This window comes from Oncorhynchus masou, chromosome 14 (assembly GCF_036934945.1).
Source record: "Oncorhynchus masou masou isolate Uvic2021 chromosome 14, UVic_Omas_1.1, whole genome shotgun sequence".
Lineage (NCBI taxonomy): Eukaryota > Metazoa > Chordata > Actinopteri > Salmoniformes > Salmonidae > Oncorhynchus > Oncorhynchus masou.
This window is the reverse complement of record NC_088225.1, coordinates 4757752-4783594: the sequence shown is the minus strand read 5'-3', so window position 1 is coordinate 4783594 and position 25843 is coordinate 4757752. Positions and strand designations below refer to the sequence as shown.

The 25843-nt window shown below is 43.6% G+C and overlaps 1 protein-coding gene across 1 annotated transcript; it reads left to right on the top strand.

Moving 5' to 3' along the window:
- The first annotated feature begins 73 nt into the window (after positions 1–73).
- LOC135554002 (zinc finger protein 652-like) lies at positions 74–25824 on the top strand. The gene is made up of 6 exons (XM_064985992.1): positions 74–383; positions 7172–8681; positions 9220–9367; positions 11128–11243; positions 20633–20777; positions 22015–25824. The coding sequence occupies exons 2-6, from the start codon at positions 7689–7691 to the stop codon at positions 22608–22610; spliced, it is 1998 nt and encodes a 665-aa protein (XP_064842064.1). The 5' UTR covers positions 74–383; positions 7172–7688; the 3' UTR covers positions 22611–25824.
- The last annotated feature ends 19 nt before the right edge of the window (positions 25825–25843 follow it).

Below are 25843 nucleotides of genomic sequence, written 5' to 3'. Positions count from 1 at the left end.
TTCCCGGCTAAAGATGGGGACAGACACGAGTGCGCGCATTGTGCCCTGTCTGGTTTGGAGGGGAGACGAAAAAATTGTGGCGCCCCTACCCAACCCAGACAGCGGCCTGCCTGTCAGTGCCTGGGATGAGTGAGGTCGGTAACGTAAGTGCGCGCGAGACCTTGTCTGGGCCACGTAGCGATTGATCTACAGTAGCACTGCTAACATATCAGTTTCATACATTCTAAAAATGCATTAGTACAAACACATTTGCAATTGAGCATGCAATAGGATTATCAACCAGTGGTGAACTGCAACAGTAGCTGGCTCTTGTGCGTCTGCAGCACTCCAGAATCCCTTGCAACTGATTGCACGAAATGAGAAAGAGGGCGCTCTCACCGAAGGTAAGGTAAAATTTCTCTACAAGTTATTGTATATTTTTTCATGTATTTACAAACATGACATTTGTCTTCAATGCAAAACGAATGAAGGATTTTCTTGTCTTGATTATTATCAAGCTAGACTGCTGACAGTAAACCGTCATGGAGTATGTAACGAGCTGTGCGCTATCATGCTAGGGTTTTCATCGGGAATAGGATTTTCTTTTAAAGATTCTTGTAGCTATGATTGTTAAACAATTGTATTAACAAACAATGACATGTTTAACCTTGTATAAGATTTGATACTGCAAGATTGTATACTGGTGTAAAATATCGGTTTAGCAGATTTATATCTGGGAGGTTTTGGGTTAAAAAAAAGTGAAAGTCGTCTGTGATTAGCTAGGATTTGCTAGCTAACGTTAGCCGTGTGCCATGGTAATTCACATTTGCTTTAGCTAGTATTATTTCTGGTGAAACGGACAGTGCGTGGCGAGCTTGTTTAGCTAGGTAGATACATTCAAATTGTTTATGTCCTTGTTAGTATGTATTTTTGCAACCAATGTCAAATAAAAGCATTATTTAGATAGCTAATAAATTGGCTAGCCGAACGGCCTTCCGTCCGACGGTCTTGACCAACCAACGTTTCCTTTTTGTTTAACCCTTTCTTTGCACTCATTTTTTAAAGTTGGTTGTTACCGAAAAAACTGCATTCAATCGTGTAACAGTTGTTAATATGCGTTGTTTTGGAGTTTGTAGGATTCAACTAATATAGCCATGCGTATTTGATCAATGGTTAGTATTTTGAAAATAAATCGCGGGTTGGTAAAGTTAGCGCCAAATTGACGTAGCTAGCAAGTTAACCTAGCTAGCCAGCTGGCGAAATAGCTAGCTAGACCAGATTGATTACAAACGAAGGAGAGTTTGCGTTCATGCAAGATCGTCTGTTATGTTTGAGAAAGGGGCAAAGGATTGCTTTGCAGTGTGTCCGCCGTGATTTAGGCCCAGCTGCAGCCTTGCCAATTCTTGCGAAACAAAATGTCAACTTTTATTGAGCACAATATGTCGGTTGTGCAGACGCTTTTATGAGGTGTCATTTGCAATGCACACGTTCGCTGTGTTGAATATAGCCTCATTTCTAAAACAACATTAGCTTCCAGTTCCTTCATAACACATCGTCAGACCCAACTTCGTAGATAAATGTGTTTGTCAATAGTAGCTAAATGGCAAGCTCTCACGAATGACTGTGACATGTATTTTAAGGGCTTTCAGTATGTGTTTATTAGTGTTTTTACTTTAAGGTTGACAGACTTCTCACCTGTCAAAACTGAGACTCACCATGGACCATCTCATTAGCCTACGTTGTTGCATTTCATCGTCCGATCCTTCCCCCTCTTTCTTTCCTGTGTTGTCACAGAGAGGGTAGTGGTGGAAAAAGTACAACATTCTCATACTTGAGTAAAAGTAAAATGCCTTAATAGAAAATGACTCAAGTACAAGTGGAAGACAACCAGTAAAATACTACTTGAGTAAAAGTATTTGCTTTGAAATATACTCACGTATCAAAAGTAAATGTAATTGCTAAAATATACTTTTATGTAAAAGTGTAAATCATTTCAAATTCCTTATTTTATGCGAACCAGGTGGCATCATTTTCTTGTTTATTTTAATTTACTGATAGCCAGGGGCACACTCCAACATTCAGACATCATTTACAAACAAAGCATGTGTTTAGTGAGTCCGCCAGATCAGAGGCAGTAGGTATGATAAGTGTGTGAATTCTGATAATTTTCCTGCCCTGCTAAGCATTCAAAAGCAATTTTGGGTATCAGGGTAAATGTATGGGGTAAACAGTATATATCTTTCTTCAGGGATGTAGTGAATTACAGATACCACAAAAAAACGACTTAAGTAAAAATACTTGAAATAACTACTTAAGTACTTTACACCACTGAGAGAGGGAAAGGGCAAAAAAAGAAATGTAGGCCATGCATTTGGTTAGAGTTTAGGAACGAGTGGAGGTTCAAAGCATGATCGCCTACCACTGCGGCCCTTCTATCTATACATGTAGAAAGCTTAGGCACATACTTACAGGGGCATGGGGCTCCCCTCCTGTGTGCAACACAGTGAGCTGGTTAAGGTCTTATGAGTTTGGAGTCAGGAATGTGAACCCTCACACATTTGCCTCAAAGGGAAAGCTCATTAAAGTCCACAGGCAGAGGGAGGGTGGAATTCAACGATGCAGAATAATGCATTGAAACTAAACCTCTGGGAAGGATTTACCTGACACACTTTGATGCATAGCCTCGACATGGCACTATATCTACATGCAATTTACCAACAGAAAGTTGCGATTACCATCTGCACAGGATTTGAGCCCGTCTTGCAGATACTTTGGATTTTTTTTTAAATTAAACAACTAATTGACCAATGTCAGTTCAAATATTTGAATTCCATTTTGTTCTGTTTTTTTCTTCCTGTGTGCTCATTGCAGACATTGCGCAGTTTCTCTAGAGACAAATCAGATCAAGCCCGAACTGTGCGATGTGGTATGGAGTTGTAGTTTCCAACGGGCCAATATTCTACAAAGTGAGGGTTAGAGAGCAGTTGCTTTGCAAGGTATCTTTAACTGAAAATACATGATCGAAGTGATTGACAGTTGGTATGCAGCAGTCATAACAGTGTGCCGTATTTACTTTGAAGAAATAGTGATTTTTGTCAAACTGCGTAGGCAGCAGCTCTATAGAGATGATTTAGGATTAAATAATAGTCATAAATTAAAACAAATGTAATATACACAACATAAATATTTGATTAAAGGACTGTGAATAAATTGATGGTTAATAAGTGATAAGCAGTAATGGGTAGTCACTACCTCACTGCAACTTGTACTAATTGTTTTATTCTGTGTTACAGCATTCAACTCGCGTAATACACAGTGCATTTAATGTATAAAGAAATAATTTCATCGAAAACTGTTTATTTTTAATAAGCAAGCTGAAATAGGACCAACCTCAAAAAGCATGAATCGCTCAGCACTACCGAACTGGAAAAAGCGGAGTCATAAACGACCGAATTTACACTGAATTTAACCTCGACATCTGACAAGGTAATCGTACAATTACCACTGATATTGTGAAGTCTGCTCTCTTCCTGCTCACCACATCAAAGGGCCGTGCTCTCTCATTGTGAGTGAAACTCTACTGTGACTCATCTAAGTAAGGATTTTACTAAATACGAGTTGCGTAACCTCAGCTGTCCTGTGTGTGGTTGTGGAACGTTTGCACACGCTCTCTGTTTGATCATGTTAATGACCGGAACAGCACTAAGTTTGTGCAAAGTTGTCATAAGTTCTGGTCCAGTAATTTCTTTGCAAATCTTCACTGAGCAGAACGAACCCTCAGCCTTCGGTGTAAGGCACATGTTAAACTCATTCCACGGAGGGCCGAGTGTCTGCGGGTTTTCACTCCACCCTTGTACTTGATTGAATTAAGGTCACTGATTAGTAAGGAACTCCCCACACCTCTTTATGCAGGTCTTAATTGAAAGGGGAAAACCAAAAACCTTCAGATGCTCGGCCCTCCGAATGAGTTTGAAAACCTTGGAGTAAAGGTAGGCCTACATCTGCCTGCGCTACACATCAGGAAAGCCGTGACTCATTTGACACTCACTCCACTCAGAGGGATCATCAATGCACAGGCCTCTGTCTTCTTCACCCTGCTACATTCCTGTGCATGCGCAGCTGTTAAGAGAGTACAGGGCCTATTGAATTGGTTCTGGCAGATCTAACATCACGCCTGCATACGGGGCAGGAGAGTTTCTGAGGGAGTTTTTAATGCTCCAGTAGGTGAGACGAGGTGCTCTATGCCGAGCAGTCCCTCCTCTTGTGGTTGTAATGCACCTAGAGCGGTCCAATTCTCAGAAAGTAAACATGCACCGGAAGAAAGGTGGTGGGTGGGGGTGTATTGTTTTTCTTTTGTCTAAATGCCTATGCATGTCTGTTCTCTGATTCTGTTTTTTTTTTTTGTATTTAATGTAAAATAAAAAATTGTCCCCACACAGCAGTAGGCATTCTGTTTGAGTGCTTGCATGTGTAGGCATGTGTGTATTTGAGTCGGTCTGTTCCAGAATTGTACTTCTCGCAACATTAGTGTAGTGGATAGAGGCGGAGGTGGACCCAGAGAGTTTGGGGCTGTGTGTGGAGCTCGGCCTCAGACACAGTCCAGCGGCCTACAATCTGTTATTAGAGGTCCTCTTTGGCTTGATCAGAATCACTCTCCACATCATCGGAACAGACTGCTTTTAGACTAGGGCTGGGAGTTGCCAGGGACCTCAAGATACGATATTGTCACGATACTTAGGTACCGATATGTATTGGGATTCTCACGATTAAATATGCATTCCGATTCGGTACAGAATTATTTTTTAAATTAAAAAAATAAATAAATTGATATTCCAAACATGTTGCTCACTATGTCTTCTGCAGAGAGACGAGAGAGCAAGAGAAAATTAGTTTTGATCAGTCATGGAAAATAAAAGAACTGAAAACATGTTTGCTCACAGTTTAAAAAGATGGGGTAACAAACTATAGGATGAAAAATACCAGTGTTTTGACACTGGTTTCTAGGAGTGTGTATTAGAGGTCGACCGATACTGATCCCGATTATTGGAGGACCAACATGCCGATACCGATTAATCGGTCAATTTTTTAAAACATTTTTTATTTTTTATTTTTTTGTAATAATGACAATTACAACAATACTGAATGAACACTTATTTTAACTTAATATAATACATAAAATCAATTTAGCCTCAAATAAATAATGAAACATGTTCAATTTGGTTTAAATAATGCAAAAACAAAGTGTTGGAGAAGAAAGTAAAAGTGCAATATGTGCTATGCGGCAGGGTAGCCTCGTGGTTAGTGTTGGACTAGTAACCGGAAGGTTGCAAGATTGGATCCCCCGAGCTGACAAGGTACAAATCTGTTGTTCTGCCCCTGAACAGGCAGTTAACCCACTGTTCCTAGGCCGTCATTGAAAATAAGAATTTGTTCTTAACTGACTTGCCTAGTTAAATAAAGGTATAAAAAAAAAAAATAACCGGCGCCCAAAAATACCGATTTCCGATTTTGTTATGAAAACTTGAAATCGCCCCTAATTAATCGGCCATTCCGATTAATCGGTCGACCTCTAGTGTGTGTGTGTGTGTGTGTGTGTGTGTGTGTGTGTGTGTGTGTGTGTGTGTGTGTGTGTGTGTGTGTGTGTGTGTACACACACACACATCTTTCAAATCATTACTTGGAGTCAAAGTATCAGTAATATACTGACATGTAACGACATTTTCCCCCATCACTATTGTAGACTGTCTGTAGCAGAATAGTTATGAAGTCATTGCTTGAAAGGTATAAAAGGTGTCTTCTCTAATATCACTAGCTGTCTTGATTATTGCATTGATTTGAAAGCAGCAGTGGAATCTCCCTGTATTTAGTTTTGAGTTAGGGTGGTGGGGGGGGTTTGATAAGACTTGAGGTGGGTTGTAGGTGGGTTGTGACAGTTAGCCTATATTGGGCCGTTGAGCAGAGGATGTTTGTTGTTTATGAGAGAGGAAATGTTTTTTTTCTAGTGGCTCTCGAAGTCGTTGCAAGTCAAGAAACCAACTCCAGTGCTGAGTCAGCGACCATGCCCAAGGTCATTTGGGGTCAAATGTACATGTGAAAATAACCAAAAGCTTAAATTTGTAGCTGTGTCCGACTTCCTAGTGTCATCTCCTCGAGCACTGTGCCTCGAGGGTCACTGCCATGACGGTGTTAGAGGCACAGGCAGTAAATGACCCCTCAAACGCCAAGTAACAAGAATAATGCAAGCGCTTCGTTTACATTTCCAGACACTCTCCTATACGCAAAATATATTTGTTCTTTGATCACATGCGCTGTGCAGGCTCGCTCAATCACTCACTCACACAGAGAAGCTGATGTACAGTTTCCTGTGGTTGAGCTCGTTTACAGCTCCCATACTGTGGTTATTTTGTGCTCTGTAACTGCCACAATAGGTGGGTGGGTGCGTATGTGTGTGTGGGGTAGCTGGCTGACTTTTATAGGCGTTAAGGTACGAGTGCAAATCAGACATGCATTGAAGTAGCACACACCTTTAATCAGAGTTCAAGGCGCCAATCGAAATGAGCAAATTGCTTACTTTTTCAATAAATTTGAGAGAGAGGCCTACATAGTTTCCAATTATCATTGCTCTGTCATTAATCGTTATTGTAAAAGAGACTGTGTTCTCAGTGAATTACCAGGCAAAGTAAATAAAGCAAAATTGTGTATTTCATACCAGTGTATGAATATTGTTATACATGGCAGGGTATTAACTGCTATTGAAATGTGAAAGCTGAGATTTAAGTATTGCGGAACTGGTGATTTGAAAGCCGAGATGGAAGATGGGGTTTTCTGATGAAATGTGACCGTATCGTTTTTTTGTTTGTTTAATGATTATAATGGCATATATATCAAGTCTGTTTAACAAGATGGTGAGATTGATCAAAGATGATTTGACCTGAAAGCATAAATAGATTGTGACGAGCAGGAGGAGTGTGTTTGGGGTTAAGTCCTCTCTCGCGAAGCTCTGATGCGTGTGGTTTGGGATGTTCACACATGCCAGTGAAACGGTTGCGGTGAAGCATGGCTCCGTCTCGGTTCACAACGCCTACCCCAGGTTGTAGTTTCACATCAGACACACTCGCTCTGAGGCAGAACCACACGCTTGTCACACAATTCAGCCTAATCTCTCGTTCTCTGTTTCTCTTTGCTCTCACAGGCGGCAGATTACAGATGGCTCCTGAAACGAGGCACAGAAGTTCCGACTGCGGCTCAAAGTCCGGCGTGAAGCTCCCCCTCAAGACGGCAGCTTAAAGGCTGAAGCCCCGACGGACAATATAACATCGACAGCCTTCGAGCGAGAGACTAACCTGAGAGGCTTCATCAGCGGAGAGACCGTAACATCAGTGGTTGAAGAGCAGACACCCCAGCATCTTAGAGAAGCTTTGAGAGTCGAGCTCAACAGAAGCCTATGGAACAAAGCTGTATCAGAATGTCACTCGCGGTCTGTCCTCAGTCTTAAGCATGGATGCCCTGTTTGAATCTGGGTGACGCTTTCTTCCCTTCCTCCTTCCTGTCTCCTCAGTGGCGGGAGGGGTGGGGGATTGCTTCCGTTCCCCCCTGCCCCTCCTTACAACATAGCGAGGGTACTCTCACAGTTTAAGAATACCAACACTGCTAACAAACCTCTGGCTGTGCTTCAACTAGCACTACTACAGTCTCCCCCTCCCTCACACATGAAATCCTGCCAGAGCCTGAAGGGAGAGGTGTCCAGCCCAGGTGGGATGTCACAGGAGGGGCGCAGAACGCAGCAGGTGACCCAGTCCTACTACCACTCCCCCGCCCCAGACCTGGACCTAGCGGGCAAGCTGTACAAGCGGGAGGGCGGGGGCAAGCCTTACTCTGTGCTAGTGGACAACAAGATGGCAGCCAAGACCCCCATGGGTGACCAGACCCCCAGTCAGTTGTCCCCGCAGCTGACTGGGGGTCTGCTTTCCTCCCAGCAGCAGTACTACAGAGAGGGGACAGTAGGGCAGGAGGGGGGTGCGCAGGGATCCCAGGCAGGCAATGGGGGCACCTCCGAGGACTCTGAGGAAGAAGAGGAGGAGGAGGAGGAGTCCTTCAAGCGGGAGCAGATCATCGTGGAGGTCAACTTGAACAATCAGACACTTAACGTATCAAAGGGGGACAAGTCCGCCCCCCAAACTGATGCCTCAGAGAGACACTGCAGCGAAGAAGAAGAAGAGGAGGAAGAAGAAGAAGAAGAAGAGGAGGAGGAGGAAGATCTGGAGGAGGAGGAGGAAGAAGAGGAGGAAGAAATAGAGAGCCGCAGAACAAGAGCCAAGCGGGTCCGGCGTGGGGTGGCCCCCGCTACCAGTCAGCCCCGGAGAAAGACCCAGTGCACCGCTCTGGGCACCACCGGCATGACCACCAGGGGCCGACGGAAGAAGACCACCCAGCCGCCCAAGAGGACGCGCCGGACTGCCAGGGAGGGCAAGGGGACCCCCTCCTCAGCTGGCTCTGCCATGGGGGATAAAGAGGATGGGGAGGAGCGGGAGACGCTGGCGTGTGAAAAGTGCCCCCGTGTCTTCAACACCCGCTGGTACCTGGAGAAGCACATGAACGTCACACACAGACGCATGCAAATCTGTGACAAGTGTGGCAAGAAGTTTGTCCTGGAGAGTGAGCTGGCCTTACACCAGCAGACTGACTGTGAAAAGAACATCCAGGTAAGGAGGAGAGCTGGTGCATGTCTCAAATGACCCCCTATTCTCTATACAGTGTACTACTTTTGACCAGAGCCATGTGGGGGCCCTGGTCAAAAGTAGTGCACTATGTAGGGAAAAGGGGGCCATTTGGGACACTGCCCTGACCTCTGCTTTTTAATTATATGTACAATGTGTTTTTGACCTGAGCAGTCATAATGAGTCCATTGATTAGGTACTTTGGTTGGGTAAAGTTGCGTACCAGGTACAGTGAAACTAAAATCTCAGTTTGTCACCAAGGCCAGATTTCTGGGATTTGAAGGATGTAAGAAACGATTTGTCCAGCAGAGGGAATCGGAGCGTTAGGAACCAGCCTAGACAGATACTGTTACAGCAGTGTGGGAAATACCATCTGCAGCCTCCAGACATGGGGATTGTCTCAGCTGCTTCCTCCTGTTCTTGGATTCTGTCAGGGTGTATCGGGGTAATCAATGTCACAAAACAACAACAGTCATCACCCGTTTCTTAATGCATTATCTGTGTGTGGTGTTCTGCTGCTCAGTGCGTCTCCTGCAACAAGTCTTTCAAGAAGCTGTGGTCGCTGCACGAGCACATCAAGATCGTGCACGGCTACGCAGAGAAGAAGTTTGCCTGTGAGATCTGTGACAAGAAGTTCTACACGATGGCTCATGTCCGCAAGCACATGGTTGGTAGGTGGACTCCAGTTTGTCTATTCCTGCTCTTTCTGGTAACTCCCAAATGTCCCTAATAGGATATGCATTGCCTTGCAAAAGTATTCATACCCCTTGGATTTCTTCACATTTTGATGTTACAAAGTGGGATTAAAATGGATTTAATTTGAATTTGTCAAAAACGTACTCAAAATACTCTGTCAAAGTTGAATAAAATGTGTAATTTTTTTTTTTAAATCTATAAGTTAAAAAATATTGTTGTTTTCGGCTCCCTGTGTCGATACATGTTAGAAACACCTTTGGCAGTGATGACAGCTGTGAGTTTTTTTGGCTAAGTCTCTAAGAGTTTTACACACCTTTATTGTGCAATATTAGCCCATTATTCTTCTCATAATTCTTCAAGCTCTGTCAAGATGTTGCAGATCATGGCCAGACAGCCATTTCTAAAGTCTTGCTGTAGATTTTCCAAGTAGATTTAAGTCAACTGTCCCATGGCCACTCAGGAAAATTCACTGTCTTCTTCGTAATCAACTCCAGTGTATATTTGGCCTTGTGTTGTAGGTTATTGTCCTGCTGAATTTTGAATTCCTCTCCCAGTGTCTGGTGTAAAGCGGACTGAATCAAGTTTTCCTCTAAGAGTTTGTGCTGAGCTCCATCCCGTTTCTTTTTTATCTCGAAAACCTCCCCAGTATTTGCCGATGGCAAGCATACCCATACCATGATGCAGCCACCACCATGCTTGTAAGTAAAGAGGCAGTTACTCAGTGATGTGTTGAATTTTCCCCCAAACATAAGGCTTTGCATTTAGGCCATAAAGTGTATTGATTTGCAGGATTTCTTTACTGTCCTGTAGCATACGAGATGCATGTTTTGGAATATTTGTGTTCTTCTTTTCATTCTGTCATTGTTGTGGAGCCACTACAATGTTGTTGAGCCATCTTCAGTTTTCTCCCATCACTGCCATTGAACACTGTAATGGTTTCAATATCACCAGGGTAACATCCCTGAGCAGTTTCATTCCTGTCCTGCTGCTCAGTTCAGAATGGATGACTGTATCTTTGATGTGTTTGGGTGGTTTAATACATCATCCACAGCATAATTATTAACTTGGCCATGCTTAAAGAGATATATTCAATGTCTGATTTGTTATTGTTACCCATCTACCAATCACTGCCCTTCTTTATGAGGCGTTTGAAAAGCTCCCTGGTCTTTGTAGTTGAATCTGCTTGAAATTCAAGCAGATTGAGGGACCTTACATATGTGGTGTGTATGGGGACAGAGGAAGGGTTCGTCATTTAAAAATCATATCAACCCCTATTATTTCACACAGAGTGAGTCCATGTAACTTATGTGATTTGTTAAGCCACAGTTTACTCCTGAACTCATTTAGGCTTGTCTAAACAAAGGGGCTGAATACTTAGGCAACGACTATATTTGAGTTATCTACATGGAATTATTCTTCCACTTTGACATTAGAGTAAGTTGAGTAGATTTTTGACAACTTAAATCCATTTAACTCCCACTTTGTAACATTCAAATGTGAGGAAATGCAAGGGGTAGGCATACATTTGCAGGGCTCTGTACATCCATCTCAATTGGAAGGAACTCACTCGCTTGCCTGTCTTGCTCTTTTGTGGAGCTACATTCAGATCGCTCTCTTTTATTGAGAGAGAATAAATACTCTTCACTTTTGAGCATCATGAAACTTAACGCCCCAATATCTGTCCCCTGTCCCTCTGGTAGTTGTCCTCCTTTAACCTGTTCATTTCTCTCTGCAGCTCACACTAAGGACATGCCGTTCACCTGTGAGACCTGTGGCAAGTCGTTCAAGCGCAGCATGTCCCTGAAGGTTCACTCGCTGCAGCACTCTGGGGAGAAGCCCTTCCGCTGTGAGGTGAGCTGTTTAGACTTGCAGTCGCACTGTCCCTCCCACACTCAAACACAGACTGAAACAGAAGATTTCTTTCACTTTATAGAGTGAGTATTGGAAGAGATGGAGACACTGTCAAAAACAAAAAGAAAATAAATCCAAAACTGAGGCTTGAAAGCATAATAAAGATGTTTATTATAATCATCATGGTTCCCTTCGAAATCATAAATGAAAGGTGACAACAAAACACAAATGCTTCGGCCTCGGGCCATCAGTCGGAATCGTCGGCACGCATGTCTGGCTTCTGTTTCAAGAATAATTGTATGTCACATGATCAAGCAAGAAAACGCATCAGAACGTCTATGTATCAGTACCTAGTACAATAGAATGCATGATCTAGATTATATACAAAAGCGAACAGAGAAATGTCATCAAATATTGCTTTTACATATACCATGTGATAATTTCTTCAGAATATACTGTATAACACAGGATTTTAATAGAGTAGGGTGCTAGAGAGACCACTAGATGGGGGTAGGAAACACCGATAAGTGGCAATATACCAGTTACAGAAACCCTTCAATAACAAATCTTCATTCATGCATGATGGATGGAGATCTTTTAAATAGAACATCCACCTGCATTCTGTCTGGAGAAGATTAAGTTCAAGATTACTTTATAGAGTGTATACACCTTTTTTTTTTCTCATGAATATTTGCGTTATAAGGACAGTGTTTAACAGAGAATGAATAGTATTCATGTCAATGTATTCATATTTGTTTTAGAATGCTTAAATATTGACTTCTAGCTGGTGAGGTTTGACTTGCTAACTCAGACAGACTGGGCAGGATTTAGACAACTATGGTGTTGTTTGAACAGAAGAATATGGCCTCTTGTACTGTGACTGCTCCAAAATGGTGATTACTATTGAACCAAGGCACACTTGACTAAACTATCCCTAAATGTTTACGGTCACACAGTTGTAGCAACGGCTAGCTGGTGTAAGCAACCAGGTCGAGATGCAACATGTCCATGTCAAACATTAGCAGACCATGAATACACATGGTGTACAGAATAACTGGAATAAAAATACAGACGGGTGAAGTTGGATTATTTTGGACTGTTTACTTTTTTTAAAAGACCCAGTTCAGTCAACTCTGTTTTTTCTGTGTTTTGTGTAATATTGTTGTACGACAGCTGATGAAACTAACACTGTAAAAGTGAAAACAGTTGATAGGTGTTAATTCCTCATAGTTGCTGGTTGAAAAAAAATATAACTATCTACATTGGAAGGTCCTATCAGTGGAGCCCTATACTACGAATCAGGTTTGAGCAGTTAGAGAGCTAACTCTGAGTTCAACTTGGGATAACCAGTACAACGAGGCTCACCAAGGTACATTTCTATGGCAAGGAATCCTTCATAACTACCTGCCCCGGGTCAAGTAACTCCATTTATACTGAATGTCTGATCTTCGAGTTGAGGACCAATACATTCAGATTCCTTCCCTCTCGCATCATCCCCTTCATGTGAGGAAGATGACTGAATATTCAATTGTAATGTTAAAATTCCTATCACGTTCCACATTTTAGTAATGACAGAATGCATTTGAAACCTCACACACAGTAAACGTTTTGTATGACTTAATACAATTATTTTATTGCTAGGAGCTGGAGGTGCTTATGCTTTGAAAAGCACAGCAAAGCCGGCATTAACGATAAGTAATCAAATAAAAACAGCACTTTTAAAAGCCCGTTTCGGACCATAGCCTGCTAAATTTGCAATACAACATTTCTTTCAATTCGATTTTGGCACAAATTAAAATGTGGTACCGACTTGCCCATGGATTGATGTTTCAGCATGGTCTCAATGAAGAGTTCGGCATTTACTAGCCATGTGTGACATTTACACGCAGTTATAAGCCTGCCAGAGTTAGTGGCAGGTGCACGAGCAATATCCACCATCGTAGTATGGATTAAGCCTGAAGCTAACTGAAGCTGGCTAGCCTTAGAAAACCCTGAGTAGATCTAGCTTCCTTTGTAGTATACCCCTCAAGTTTTGCATGGATGGAGTTTTGGTTTGCCTGGTGACATCACTAGGTGGTATAAGTTAATAGACCAATAAGAGTTCCAACGTTCGCTAATATACAAGATGGCGCCGGGGAACATGGCTGACATTTTACATTCTCCCAACCAATTGTGCTATTTTGTTCTTTTTGTGTGTGTTTTGTGTAACTTCTTTTTTTAATGTCGCTGCTACCGTTTCTTATGACTGAATAACTTCTGGACATCAGAACAGCGATTACTCAACGCGGAAGAAACATTTTGCTTTTGGCGGGTCCTTCGAGATGGATGTCCTGCTTTCACTGGAACAGGCCTTTTGCATGAAGAAAAGGGTGCCACAGATCGGTCAGCCTTCTGAGAATCCGTAGGCGAGCGAGTGGGCTCCCACTGCCATCCAGTCTTCTTGCTAGCGTGCAATCATTGGAGGGTGGAATTGATGACCTACGATTGGGATTGTCCTACCAACAGGACGTTGGGGACTGTGGCATCTTGTGTTTCGCCGAGACGTGGCTGAACGACGATACGGACAATATAGAGCTAGCGGGATTTTCCATGCACCTGCAGAACAGAGACTACCTCTGGTAAGACGAGGGGTGGGGGTGCGTCTATTTGTCAATAACAGCTGGTGCGCAATGTCTAATATTAAAGAAGTCTCAAGGTATTGCTCGCCGGAGGTAGAGCAAGGTAGCTGTAGACCACACTATCTACCAAGAGAGTTCTCATCTATATTATTCGTAGCCGTTTATTTACCACCAAAGAACGAGGCTGGCATTAAGACCGCTCTCAACCAACTCTATAACGCCATGGGCAAGGGGGAGGGTGCTCACCCAGAAGCGGCACTCCTTGTGGCCGGGGACTTTGATACGGGAAAACTTACATCCTAGACCGCCTTTACTCCACACACAGAGATGCATACAAAGCTCTCCCCTACCCTTCATTTGACAAATCTGACAATAATTCTATCCTCCTGATTCCTGCTTACAAGCAGAAACTAGAGCAGGAAGTTCCAGTGACTATCTACTCAATATGGAAGTGGTCAGATGACGCGGATGCTACACTACAGGACGGTTTTTCTGGCGCAGACTGGGGTGTGTTCCGGAATTCATCCAATGGCATTGAGGAATACACCACCTCAGTCATCGGCTTCATCAATAAGTGCATCGACGACGTCGTCCCCACAGTGACTACGTACATGTCCCAACCAGAAGCCATGGATTGCAGGCAACATCCGCATCGAGCTAAAGGCTAGAGCTGCCGCTTTCAAGGAGCAGGAGACTAATCCGGATGCTTATAGGTCCCGCTGTGCCCTCGGACGAGCAAGTGGGCAAGCAAAGCGTCAATACAGGATTAACTTTGAATCCTACTACACCGGCTCTGATGCTCATCAGATGTGGCAGGGTTTGACAACTATTACGGACTACAAAGGGAAACCCAGGCGCGAGCTGCTCAGTGGCGTGAGCCTCCCAGATGAGCCTAATGCCTTTTATGTTCACTTTGAGGCAATTAACCCTGAAGCATGCACAAGAGCATCAGCTGTTCTGAATGACTGTGTGATAGGCCGTCATTGAAAATAAGAATTTGTTCTTAACTGACTTGCCTAGTTAAATAAAGGTAACACAATGCTCTCGGTAGCCGATGTGATCAAATCCTTTGTGCAGGACAGCATTCACGAAGCTTCTGGGCCAAACGGATTACCAGGGACGTGTACTCAAAGCATGCGCGGACCAAGTGTCACTGACATTTTCAACCTCTCCCTGACTGCGTCTGTAATACCTACATGTTTCAAGCAGACCACCATAGTCCCTGTACCCAAGGAGGCGAAGGTGACCTGCCTAAATAATTACCGCCCCGTGGCACTCAAGTCATGAAGTGCTTTGAAAGGCTGGTCATGGCTCACATCAACAGCATCCTCCCTGACTCCAATTCGCATACCGCCACAGATGTCCACAGATGTCTCAATCGCACTCCATACTGCCATTTCTCACCTGGACAAAAGGAACACCTATGTGAGAATGCTGTTCGTTGACTGCAGCTCAACATTCAGCACCTGACTGAACAACTCCCTCTGCATCTGGATCCTGGATTTCCTGATGGTCCACCCCCAAGTGGTAAAAGTAGGCAACAACTTGTCTGCCACTCTGATCCTCAACACTGGGGCCCCTCAGGGGTGTGTACTAGTCCCCTCCTGTATTCACTGTTCACCCACGACTGCTTGGCCAAATACGACTCCAACAACATCATTAAGTTTTCTGACGACACAACAGTGGTGAGCCTGATAACCACCGACGATGATTAGATGGCCTATAGGGAGGAGAACTGGCAGTGTGGTGCCATGATAACAACCTCTTCCTCAATGTGAGCAAGACAAAGGAGCTGATCGTGGACTACAGGAAAAGGCGGGCCAAATAGGCCCCCATTAACATTGACGGGGCTGTAGTGGAGCGGGTCGAGAGTTTCAAGTTCCTTGGTGTCCACATCACCAACGAGCTACCATGGTCCAAGCACACCAAGACAGTCGTGAAGAGGGCATGACAAAACCTTTTCCCCTTTTGGAGACTAAATATTTTGCATGGGTCCCCAGATCCTCAAAAGGGTCTGCAGCTGCACCATCGAGAGCATCCTGACCAGTTACATGGTACATGGTTGCCTGGTATGGCAACTGCTCGGCATCTGACCATAAGGCGCTACAGAGGGTACTGCCCAGTACATCACTGGGGTCAAGCTGTCTGCCACCCAGGACCTAAACAATGGGCGGTGTCAGAGGAAAACCCATAAAATTGTCAGAGACTCCAGTCACCGAAGTTATAGACTGTTTTCTCTGCTACTGCACTGCAAGCGGTACCAGAGCGCTAAGTCTAGGACCAAAAGGCTCCTCAACAGCTTCTACCCCCAAGCCATAAGACTGCTGAACAATTGAATAAATCGTATTGTGTTACTTTTTATTATTACTTTTTATTTTAGTCTCCTTGGTAAATATTTTCTTAACTCTTTTTGAACTGCACTTTTGGTTAAGGGCTTGTAAGTAAGCAGTTCACCTTAAAGTCTACACTTGTATTTGGAGCATGTGACAAATAAAGTTTGATGTGATAATGCCCGAGAAGCCTGTGTTTGGAGGATATATTGGCACGAGTTCCAATTAGAGGTCGACCGATTTGAATCGGCATGGCCGATTTAATTGGGGCCGATTTCAAGTTTTCATAACAGTGCGTGCAGCAAGGAGCAAAGGTATGTTGCTAGCTAGCATTAAACTTATCTTATAAAAAAAGCAATCAATCTTCACATAGTCACTAGGTTAACTACACATGGTTGATGATATTACTAGGTTAAGGTTAACTAGCTTGTCCTGTGTTGCATATAATCAATGCGGTGCCTGTTACTTTATCATTGAATCACAGCCTACTTTGCCAAATGGGGGATGATTTAACAAAAGCACATTCGTCAAAAAAGCACAATTGTTGCACGAATTAACCTAACCGTAAACATCAATTCCTTTCTTAAAATCAATACACAGAAGTATATATATTTTTTTTTAACCTGCATATTTAGTTAAAAGAAATTCATGTTAGCAGGCAATATTAACAAGAGAAATTGCCACTTGCATTCATTGCAAGCAGTCAGGGTATATGCAACAGTTTGGGCCGCCTGGCTCGTTGCGAACTAATTTGCCAGAATTTGCCATAATTATGACATAACATTCCAGGTTATGCAATGTAACAGCAATATTTAGTCTTAGGGTTTCCACCCGTCTAATAAAATATCGAACGGTTCCATATTTCACTGAAAGAATAAACGTTTTGTTTCGAAATGATAGTCCCCGGATTTGACCATATTAATGACCAACGACTCGTATTTCTGTGTTTTTAATATATTATAATTAAGTCTATGATTTGATAGAGCAGTCTGACTGAGCGGTGGTGGGCAGCAGCAGGCTCGTAAGCATTCATTCAAACTCTACTGCGTTAGCCAGTGGCTCTTAGCAATGCTTGAATCACAGCACTGTTTATGACTTCGAGCATATCAACTCCTGAGATTAGGTTGGCATACTAAAGTGCCTATTAGAATATCAATAGTCAAAGGTATATGAAGTACAGATGACACGTCATAATAACTACAACCTAAAACTTTTTAACTGGGAATATTGAACCACCATATGTTCTGAGCAAGGAACTTAAATGTTAGTTTTTTTTACATGGCACATATTGCACTTTTACTTTCTTCTCCAACACTGTTTTTGCATTATTTCAACCAAGGCGGCTTGCAAGCTGAAGAACACCATCCCAACCGTGAAGCATGGGGGCGGCAGCATCATGTTGTGGGGGTGCTTTGCTGCAGGAGGGACTGATGCACTTCACAAAATAGATGGCATGAGGATGGAAAATGATGTGGATATATTGAAGCAACATCTCAAGACATCAGTCAGCAAGTTAAAGCTTGGTCACAAATGGTCTTCCAAATGGACAATGACCCCAAGCATACTTCCAAAGTTGTGGCAAAATGGCTCAAGGACAACAAAGTCAAGGTATTGGAGTGGCCATCACAAAGCCCCGACCTCAATCCTATAGAATATTTGTGGAAGGACTGAAAAAGCGTGTGCGAGCAAGGAGGCCGACAAACCTGACTCAGTTACACCAGCTCTGTCAGGAGGAATGGGCCAAAAGTCACCCAACTTATTTTGGGAAGGCTACTCAAAACGTTTGACCCAAGTTAAACCATTTAAAGGCAATGCTACCAAATACTAATTGAGTGTATGTAAACTTCTGACCCACTGGGAATGTGATGAAAGAAATATAAGCTGAAATAAATAATACTCTACTATTATTCTGACATTTCACATGGGATTTTTACTAGGATTAAATGTCAGGAATTGTGAAACTGAGTTTAAATATATTTGGCTACGGTGTATGTAAACTTCTGACTTCAACTGTGTATGTATGTATGTTTGTATGTATGTATGTATGTACAATTTCTGAATCGGCCAATTTAATCAATATCGGCTTTTTTGGGTCCTCCAATAATCGGTATCGGCGTTGAAAAATCATAATCGGTTGACCTCTAGTTCCAATATATCCTCCAAACACTGGCTTCGAAGGCATCACTTTTATACAACGGGTTACCAACATATTCAAATTATGATTTGCTTGCTACCCAAGCCGGCTGGTCGTTCAGTTCGGTTGCCAGAGACTCGGCCCAGTCGTTCAGTTTTTTTGTTCTGTGTCTATGGACGCTACCCAGTCGTTCATTCTCAATGTTACATTGCCATACTGGTAGGCAACCTTCTTATCCCTAGCTAGCAAACTATGGCTAACTTACAGTCACGTCAAACAGTGCAGCCTGAATAACAACAGTAGTTGCATTTGTTTTAAGCTGTTTTCCAGTGACAATTATTTGGACACATCCATAACAATGAGCTAATGAGGCGCAATTTCACCTGGAACATTTGCCCTCTCGTCAGGAAACTATTGTTCAGAGACTCTAGTCAACAACACCGCTAACACAATCACTTCAAACTGAAGCTGGAAAGACTGCAAACTATCTTTTTACCTTTTCTCAATTTAAATGTCTTTGTATATATCCTTACAATGATACCAACCGATTCATGATTTCGACTGGCTGAGAAACGCTGCCTGCCTGTCTTGTACCGACTCCTGACATGTTCTTTACTATGAGACACCCGTGGTAGCCATGCTGGTTAAGTGTTCCTTGATTCACAGTGTCACCCGCAAAGCACCCCCACACCATAGCACCACCTCCTCCATGCTTTACGGCGGGATATACACATGTAGAGATAATCCGTTCACCAACACCGCGCCTCACAAAGTCACGGCGGTTGGAACCATAAATCTCCAATTTGGACTCCAGACCAAAGGAGACATTTCCACCGGTCTAATGTCCATTGCTCGTGTTTCTTGGCCCCAGCAAGTCGATTCTTCTTATTGGTGTCCTTTAGTGGTGTCTTTGCAGCAGTTTGACCATGAAGGCATGATTCACACAGTCTCCTTTGAAAAGTTGGTGTTGAGATGTGTCTGTTGCTTGAACTCTGAAGTATTTATTTGGGCTGCAATTTCAGAGGCTGGTAACTAATGAACCAGTTTCATCATAGAACTTGATTGTTTTTGCGACTGCACTTGAAGAAACATTCAAAGTTCTTGAAATGTTCTGTCTTAAAGTAATGATGGACTGTTGTTTCTCTTTGCTTATTTGAGCTGTTCCTGCCATAATATGGACTTGGTCTTTTACCAAATAGGGCTATCTTCTGTATACCACCCCTACCTTGTCACAACACAACTGATAGGCTCAAATGCATTAAGAAGGAAATAAATTCCACAAATTCACTTTTAACAAGGCACACCTGTTAATTGAAATGCATTTCAGGTAACTACCTCATGAAGCTGGTTGAGAGAATGCCAAGAGTGTGCAAAGCACTCATCAAGACAAAGGGTGGCTACTTTGAAGAATATAAAATATGTTTGACACTTTTGGTTACCACATGATTCCATATGTGTTATTTCATAGTTTTGATGTCTTCACTATTATTCTACAATGTAGAAATTAGTCTAAATAAATAAAACCCCTTGAATTTAGTAGGTGTTCTAAAACTTTTGACCGGAAGTGTACATGCCTGTGTCGGGTCTAAACTGCCACTACAAATAATCACTTATGTGTATTAAGAGCAAAGTCATTTTCAGTTTGAATATTGCGCCTTAAAAAGCCACGGTATTCCTTACAAAAAGGAGCCGTTTGCGGCTTCATTGTAACGTTTTGGAATGTTCATTCAAATCGTTCAACCGAAATTGTTACGAAATAACATGTTCGGGGGAAACAACCCTTGTTGAACTCACCTCAGGTGTTCGTCTGCACACCCAGCATTCTGGTTTATAGGACATTCTGTAGGAAGCAGGTACCACCTCAACCTGGGTGGGCGTCTGTGTGGCCAACCACAGGGAGGAGGGTTGTCTGGGAACGTGTGGTTGGTTGGGTTGGTGGGGCTGTGGGGGCTCCATGTGGTTAAATAAAGCAACTCCACTAACGTGTTATTACATTGTTATTAAAGAGCACTGCAGACCCAGTACTGCGTAGTGGGCTCCTCCTTCCACTGCATCTGTGTTAGGTATATATTATGTTTGTTTATGTGTATATTATTATATAGTAGCCTTATGAATTTCCATTCCAGGCATGATTCTGTATGTGCTATGTAGTCTAAATGGCAACGTCCCAAACGGCACCCTATTTCCATATATAGTGCACTACTATCCCCTATGGGTCCTGGTCAAAAAGCAGTGCACTTACAAGGGAATAGGGTGCTGTTTGGGACACCCTAAATGTCTGTCTCTCTCCTCCCTGTCTCCCTATAGAACTGTGCCGAGAGGTTCCAGTATAAGTACCAGCTGCGCTCCCACATGAGCATCCACATCGGACACAAGCAGTTCATGTGTCAGTGGTGTGGCAAGGACTTCAACATGAAGCAGTACTTTGACGAGCACATGAAAACACACACCGGTGAGACAGAGAACACACACAGCTGTTTACACTCACACACTCACTGAGGAATTTGTTTGACACAAACGTGCAATTACAAAGCACACCCTCCAGGACCTATTCCTATAAAAAGCCTTTTGAACGTTTTCCTGTCATCAAAATGTTTTGAAGTCAAACATTCAGACACTAGTCTTCCAATAACGTTAGAAGCCAGACCTCTTCAGTCTTCAACATTCGGAAATGCTCCCTGACCAAAGCCATCCCATTTACTGGAGAGTCTGCATGGCCTTCGGTCTTGATCCCTAGTCAGCCAGTGAGTCACCGTAGATGCTCTATAAAAGGAAAGCAACGGGGCGTCCCAGGACGAGCTGTACCGAGACCTCGCCCAGTCTACATAATGAGAGGGTGGCAAAGCATCAGTGGTGCCTCTCCTCCATGTCTACTTCTAATGACTACCCTGACGCATTCTATATTACATCTTACATTTTCTCCTCTGCCGCAGGCCTGTTCTTTTTCAGTCTTTTTTTTAAATGTCATTTCTCCCTCCCTAGTGTGGGCGGATTCCCTGCACTCTGCCCTGGTGGTTATTTTTGTATGGTGTAATTATTTGACCCTCTCTCCTGGCTGCCGCTGACCAATTTGGCCTCCTGTGGTCGGAGACACACCCAGTGATGCCTTGTAATATACAGTCTTCTTCTTCTTCGTCCTTCTTTCTTTCTTCTTCCCCCAAGGTTTATGCTTTCCTCTGGAACTTACCTACATCACAGAAGTTGCAGAACATTAACAAAATGGCCCCAGTATAATTTGTCACGATTAAATTATCCACTCTCAGGAAAAAACATGCAGCTCAGATTCAAGCCGAGCGTTGCTTTGAGTGTGCTGTGAATGAGTGTAAGGGGGTGGCAACGGGCACATTGAATGAAAGGGTAATGAGAGCAGCTCTCGAATGGACAGCCGTTGTTCGTTTTCACATCTCATCCCAAAGTGTGAACTAGCATCGCTGAGTGGGTGGTTAGACAGCAATGACCACTAATACTCTCCTACAGGGACCTTAACTTTGCAATCAGACAAGATCTTCATGAAGTTCAGAGCGCTTTAATCAGCACAGGACTTAAAAGTGTTGCCAGGTTGTGTATTATTCTTCTCCTGCATGAGGTTCTATGACGTGTGAAAGTTCAACTAATTGGGGTGATTTAGTCCCTGACTCTCCTTTTGCCTCTCTCGCTCTCTCCTTTCTCGCCGTCCCTGTCCCCTGCAGGAGAGAAGCCGTTCATCTGTGAGATCTGTGGGAAGAGCTTCACCAGCCGGCCCAATATGAAGCGCCACCGCCGCACCCACACAGGAGAGAAGCCCTACCCCTGCGAGTTGTGCAGCCAGCGCTTCCGCTTCTCCAACATGCTCAAGGCCCACAAGGAGAAGTGCTTCCGGGTCACCAGCCCTGTGACTCTGCAGGCCAGCAGCCTCCCCCTGCCTCTCCACCTCTCTGCCCCCTCCTCCTCTGGCCCCGGCCCGGGCCTCGCTCCCTCAGCTGCCACCACCTCCGCCCCTCTGGGCCTCAGCCCGGCAGGAGGGGCTCTTCCCCCACGCGCCCCCGTGGGACACGCCACCTTCTCCCACCTGCACATGACCCCCTCTCACCATCTCCCTCACCACCACACATCGCAACAGCACCACCCCGGCACGCCCCTGCAAGCACCCCCTCTCCCCCACCACCACTTGCCTGTGCCCCCTGTCTCTCCTCCCCCTGCCCTCTTCAAGAGCGAGCCCCTCACCCACTGTGGGCAGGAGGACAGCAGCTACTTGCGTTACATGGCACCGCAGGACAAAGGGCCTGGAGCCACCCAGCATCACTGAACCCTTTGTGGGCCCTGGGCTCCAGGCCTGCCTGCCACACCTCGATTACCCCCACCCCAACTCTCCCTGGCCCCTGGTGTAGAACGGCCCCTCGAATACTGATATGAACATGACACTCACAGCTCAGTACACGCCAGTGTGTGTGGGAGAGCGTGAGGGATACAGACAGGTACACTTTAGATAGGTGAGTGACCCACTTAGCTAAAGACCCAAGTCAACTGACACAGATTTCTACAACCTCTTTGCTCATATCTTTTCTTGTGAAAATATTCTTTGAAAATCCTGTGTTCTTAGACAACCTGCCTCCCATGGTAGAAGGCTGTGTGTGTGTACCGGTATGTAAGTTATCCCTTCTTTTTTTGTCCATTTTATCCTCTCCACTGACAGCTGCTAATGTCATTATTCTACTAGTGGTTCCTTATCCAGGTAGCGGGTCAGAACAGATCCATTTCATCAAGTTAGTCCTTCGCGTCGGCTGACTTTAACAACGGTTGCACAATTCGGGGGAGTTGTAAGTCCTGGTCCAAAGGCTGACCCGTAGGATCATGGGGTCACCAAGGTCTTGTTGAATGTTTACCATCCTGGTGCCAACTGGGTCTCCCACTGTCTCTCCCTAAGGATTTCCACACTGGCTCTTCCAGCAGTAGGCCAGGAATCACTGCCATAGGTCACAGTGGGGAGGTTAGAAAACGCCTGTTAGTGCTACTAGTCTGTTGCAACAGAGATTCTGGTTAATTGGTGCTTTCATTGCAGTACTAGACATATTTCTTATACACAGGCTAGATCTCGTAACATCTGGAGTGTAATGTAACAGTGTGTGGGATTGGTTGTGTTGTTGTTATGCAGTTCTGGGATTTGTCTTCTTGACTGACATATACAGCCTTAGAGCTGACAAGGTCAGACGTTCCCAACAGAACAAACGTGATGAACCTGAACGTGCTGTCATGTACACACACACACACACACACACACTTCAAAAAGCAGTACGTCATCACTGGTCTCACTTCACACAAAATGCTTGTCAAGAGATTATTTTATTTTTTTGTCTTCTGTAATCAAAACAGTTCAAATACCGCCACTGTGACGGGTTATCACATACGACCCAACCTGGACCTCGCATGTCTCTCTCTCTTTCTCCGTCTCTCGCTACTGTCTCTTCCCCCGCCGCTGCTGCTGAGATAATACGGGTCACCCTATAAAAGGTCATTAAAACACAAGGTTCTGAACTTTTCAGCACAACTCTTAACAGAAAAACCTGTCTTTTTTTCTTCCAACCAGCCTATCTTCCACAGCTTGGTGTGGAGCAGGACACGTTTTGTTGTTGTAATGTAACGGTTTGTTCTCCTTAGTGTTACATATACTGTATAAGGATACGCAACCATTGAGGCCCTATCTCACACGTTGGCAAATAATGATGAATCAAAACATGTTGAATGTTGCCTAGATGTAGTGATACGGGCTAACGGTTTCGCAATCAAATGTGTTATTTTCTAGTGATATTTTCTGGAAATATGCTACATTCAGTTTCAGACTGAAGAAATGTTCTCATCTCGCTCGGAACATCCTGTTGAGTGATCGGTTGGAGGATTATGTCTAACATGTGTTTCAATTTCTGGTGTTCGATACATTTACTCAAGTTGTACATTTACTCAAAGAAATCACGTTTGCATATGTAACCTTTTTATTGTGTGAATGTTCCCGCTGTCCCATTGTATGATGTTCTGACAGTCCGGTTGTTGTTCGTATTGATGAATGACCGAGAGAGATTCTGTCTTGTCAGATTGTTGGTAGTGGGTTGTAGGATGTTGTTCACCCCCCCCTCTTCTCAGATAAGACTGAGTGTTGAGGAGCAACGTTAAGGCGTGTGTTTGTCTCAGTAATGGCAAAATGGAACCCCTCTGGTGCTGTTGTAACAAAAGCTACCATTACACAGTCTGGCCCTGGCCATATTCTTTCTGTCAGTTCAACTCTCTGGGTCTCTCCCTCTGCACTCCCTGCTAAAGCCGTGCCATCTGTTGAAGGGGGTTCTGAGGTTGATGTTATTCACACACAAGAATATGTCTGACATGTTTCTGTGGATTAACACACATAGTGGTGGTTCAGGCTAAGTAGTGGATCAGGTTACTGTTTGTATATTGGGAGAAACTGAAGAGGAACAGTAGATTCCATTAGCAAGTCCCTGTACCACCTTGAGTTGCGGGTATTTGGCCCATTGGGTTTGGTTTAACAGATACCCACCCTCTAGAGAGCTACAACCATTCTGCCATTACTGTGGGTCTGTTAGTTGGGCCTCAGTATCAGCTTAACCATGAGTTACTTACTGTTTTTCATGGCGTGGCGTTTCAGTGTGAGGCTTTTTTTCTGAATTTTTTTTTACGTTCGTTTTAAAAAAGCTTTTCTATTTGTGTGTATCCTCTGCACTTTACTGCTGCGTGAGCGAGTCGCAGTGAAGGGAGGGACTGACAATGCATTGTGTGAGTGAAGTGATGTGTTGGTTCATGGAGGAGGGAGGCGGTTGGTTTGGTGAGTGGCTGTTTGAGTAAGGAAAAGGAGGAGAATCAATCTGGAGGTGGATAGCGTGGAAGGGACCATGGCATAAGGAAATGTTTTGTTTAGTTCATTTTTTTAAATTTTTATTATTCCTGTAAGTCAATAGACTGGCTCTAATATGGACTCCCAAAGAGTGATCGAGTAGTGTTGTTCCTCCTGCTTTGGTGATTTTTACACTAGCCCCTCCCTGCTTCATCTGATCTGAAATACATTGAGGTGTTTGTCTGCCTCATATCCAGAGGTTCCTCTTTGTTGTGTAACATTTTCTCTTCCGATTTACTGTATGATTCTCCTCCTTTCATATTTGTTATATAGAATGCACTTTTGACTAAAATCCTGGCTAGTTAAGAAAAATAACAATGTATATTCTTTAAAGATGTAAAAAAAAAAAAAAAAAAAAAAATCAATATACTTTTTCCCCTCAAGTATTTTTAACCACTTAATGTAGCATTGCATATTTTATTATTGTGAGTATCTGGTACAAACTTGTGCAGCTTTATACTGTCCTGGGTTGTTTTTTTGGTGGGGGTGGGGGGGTTGTTTTGTATGTTTGTTTTTGGAGATTGAGGAGAAGTTGTAATGTTGGGCCTTTTTTTAATAATGTACATTTAACAGACTCTGCTAACTTTCAGAAGTAAAAAAACGAGTAGCCATAATTATCACACATTTGTGTGCTGTCGTGT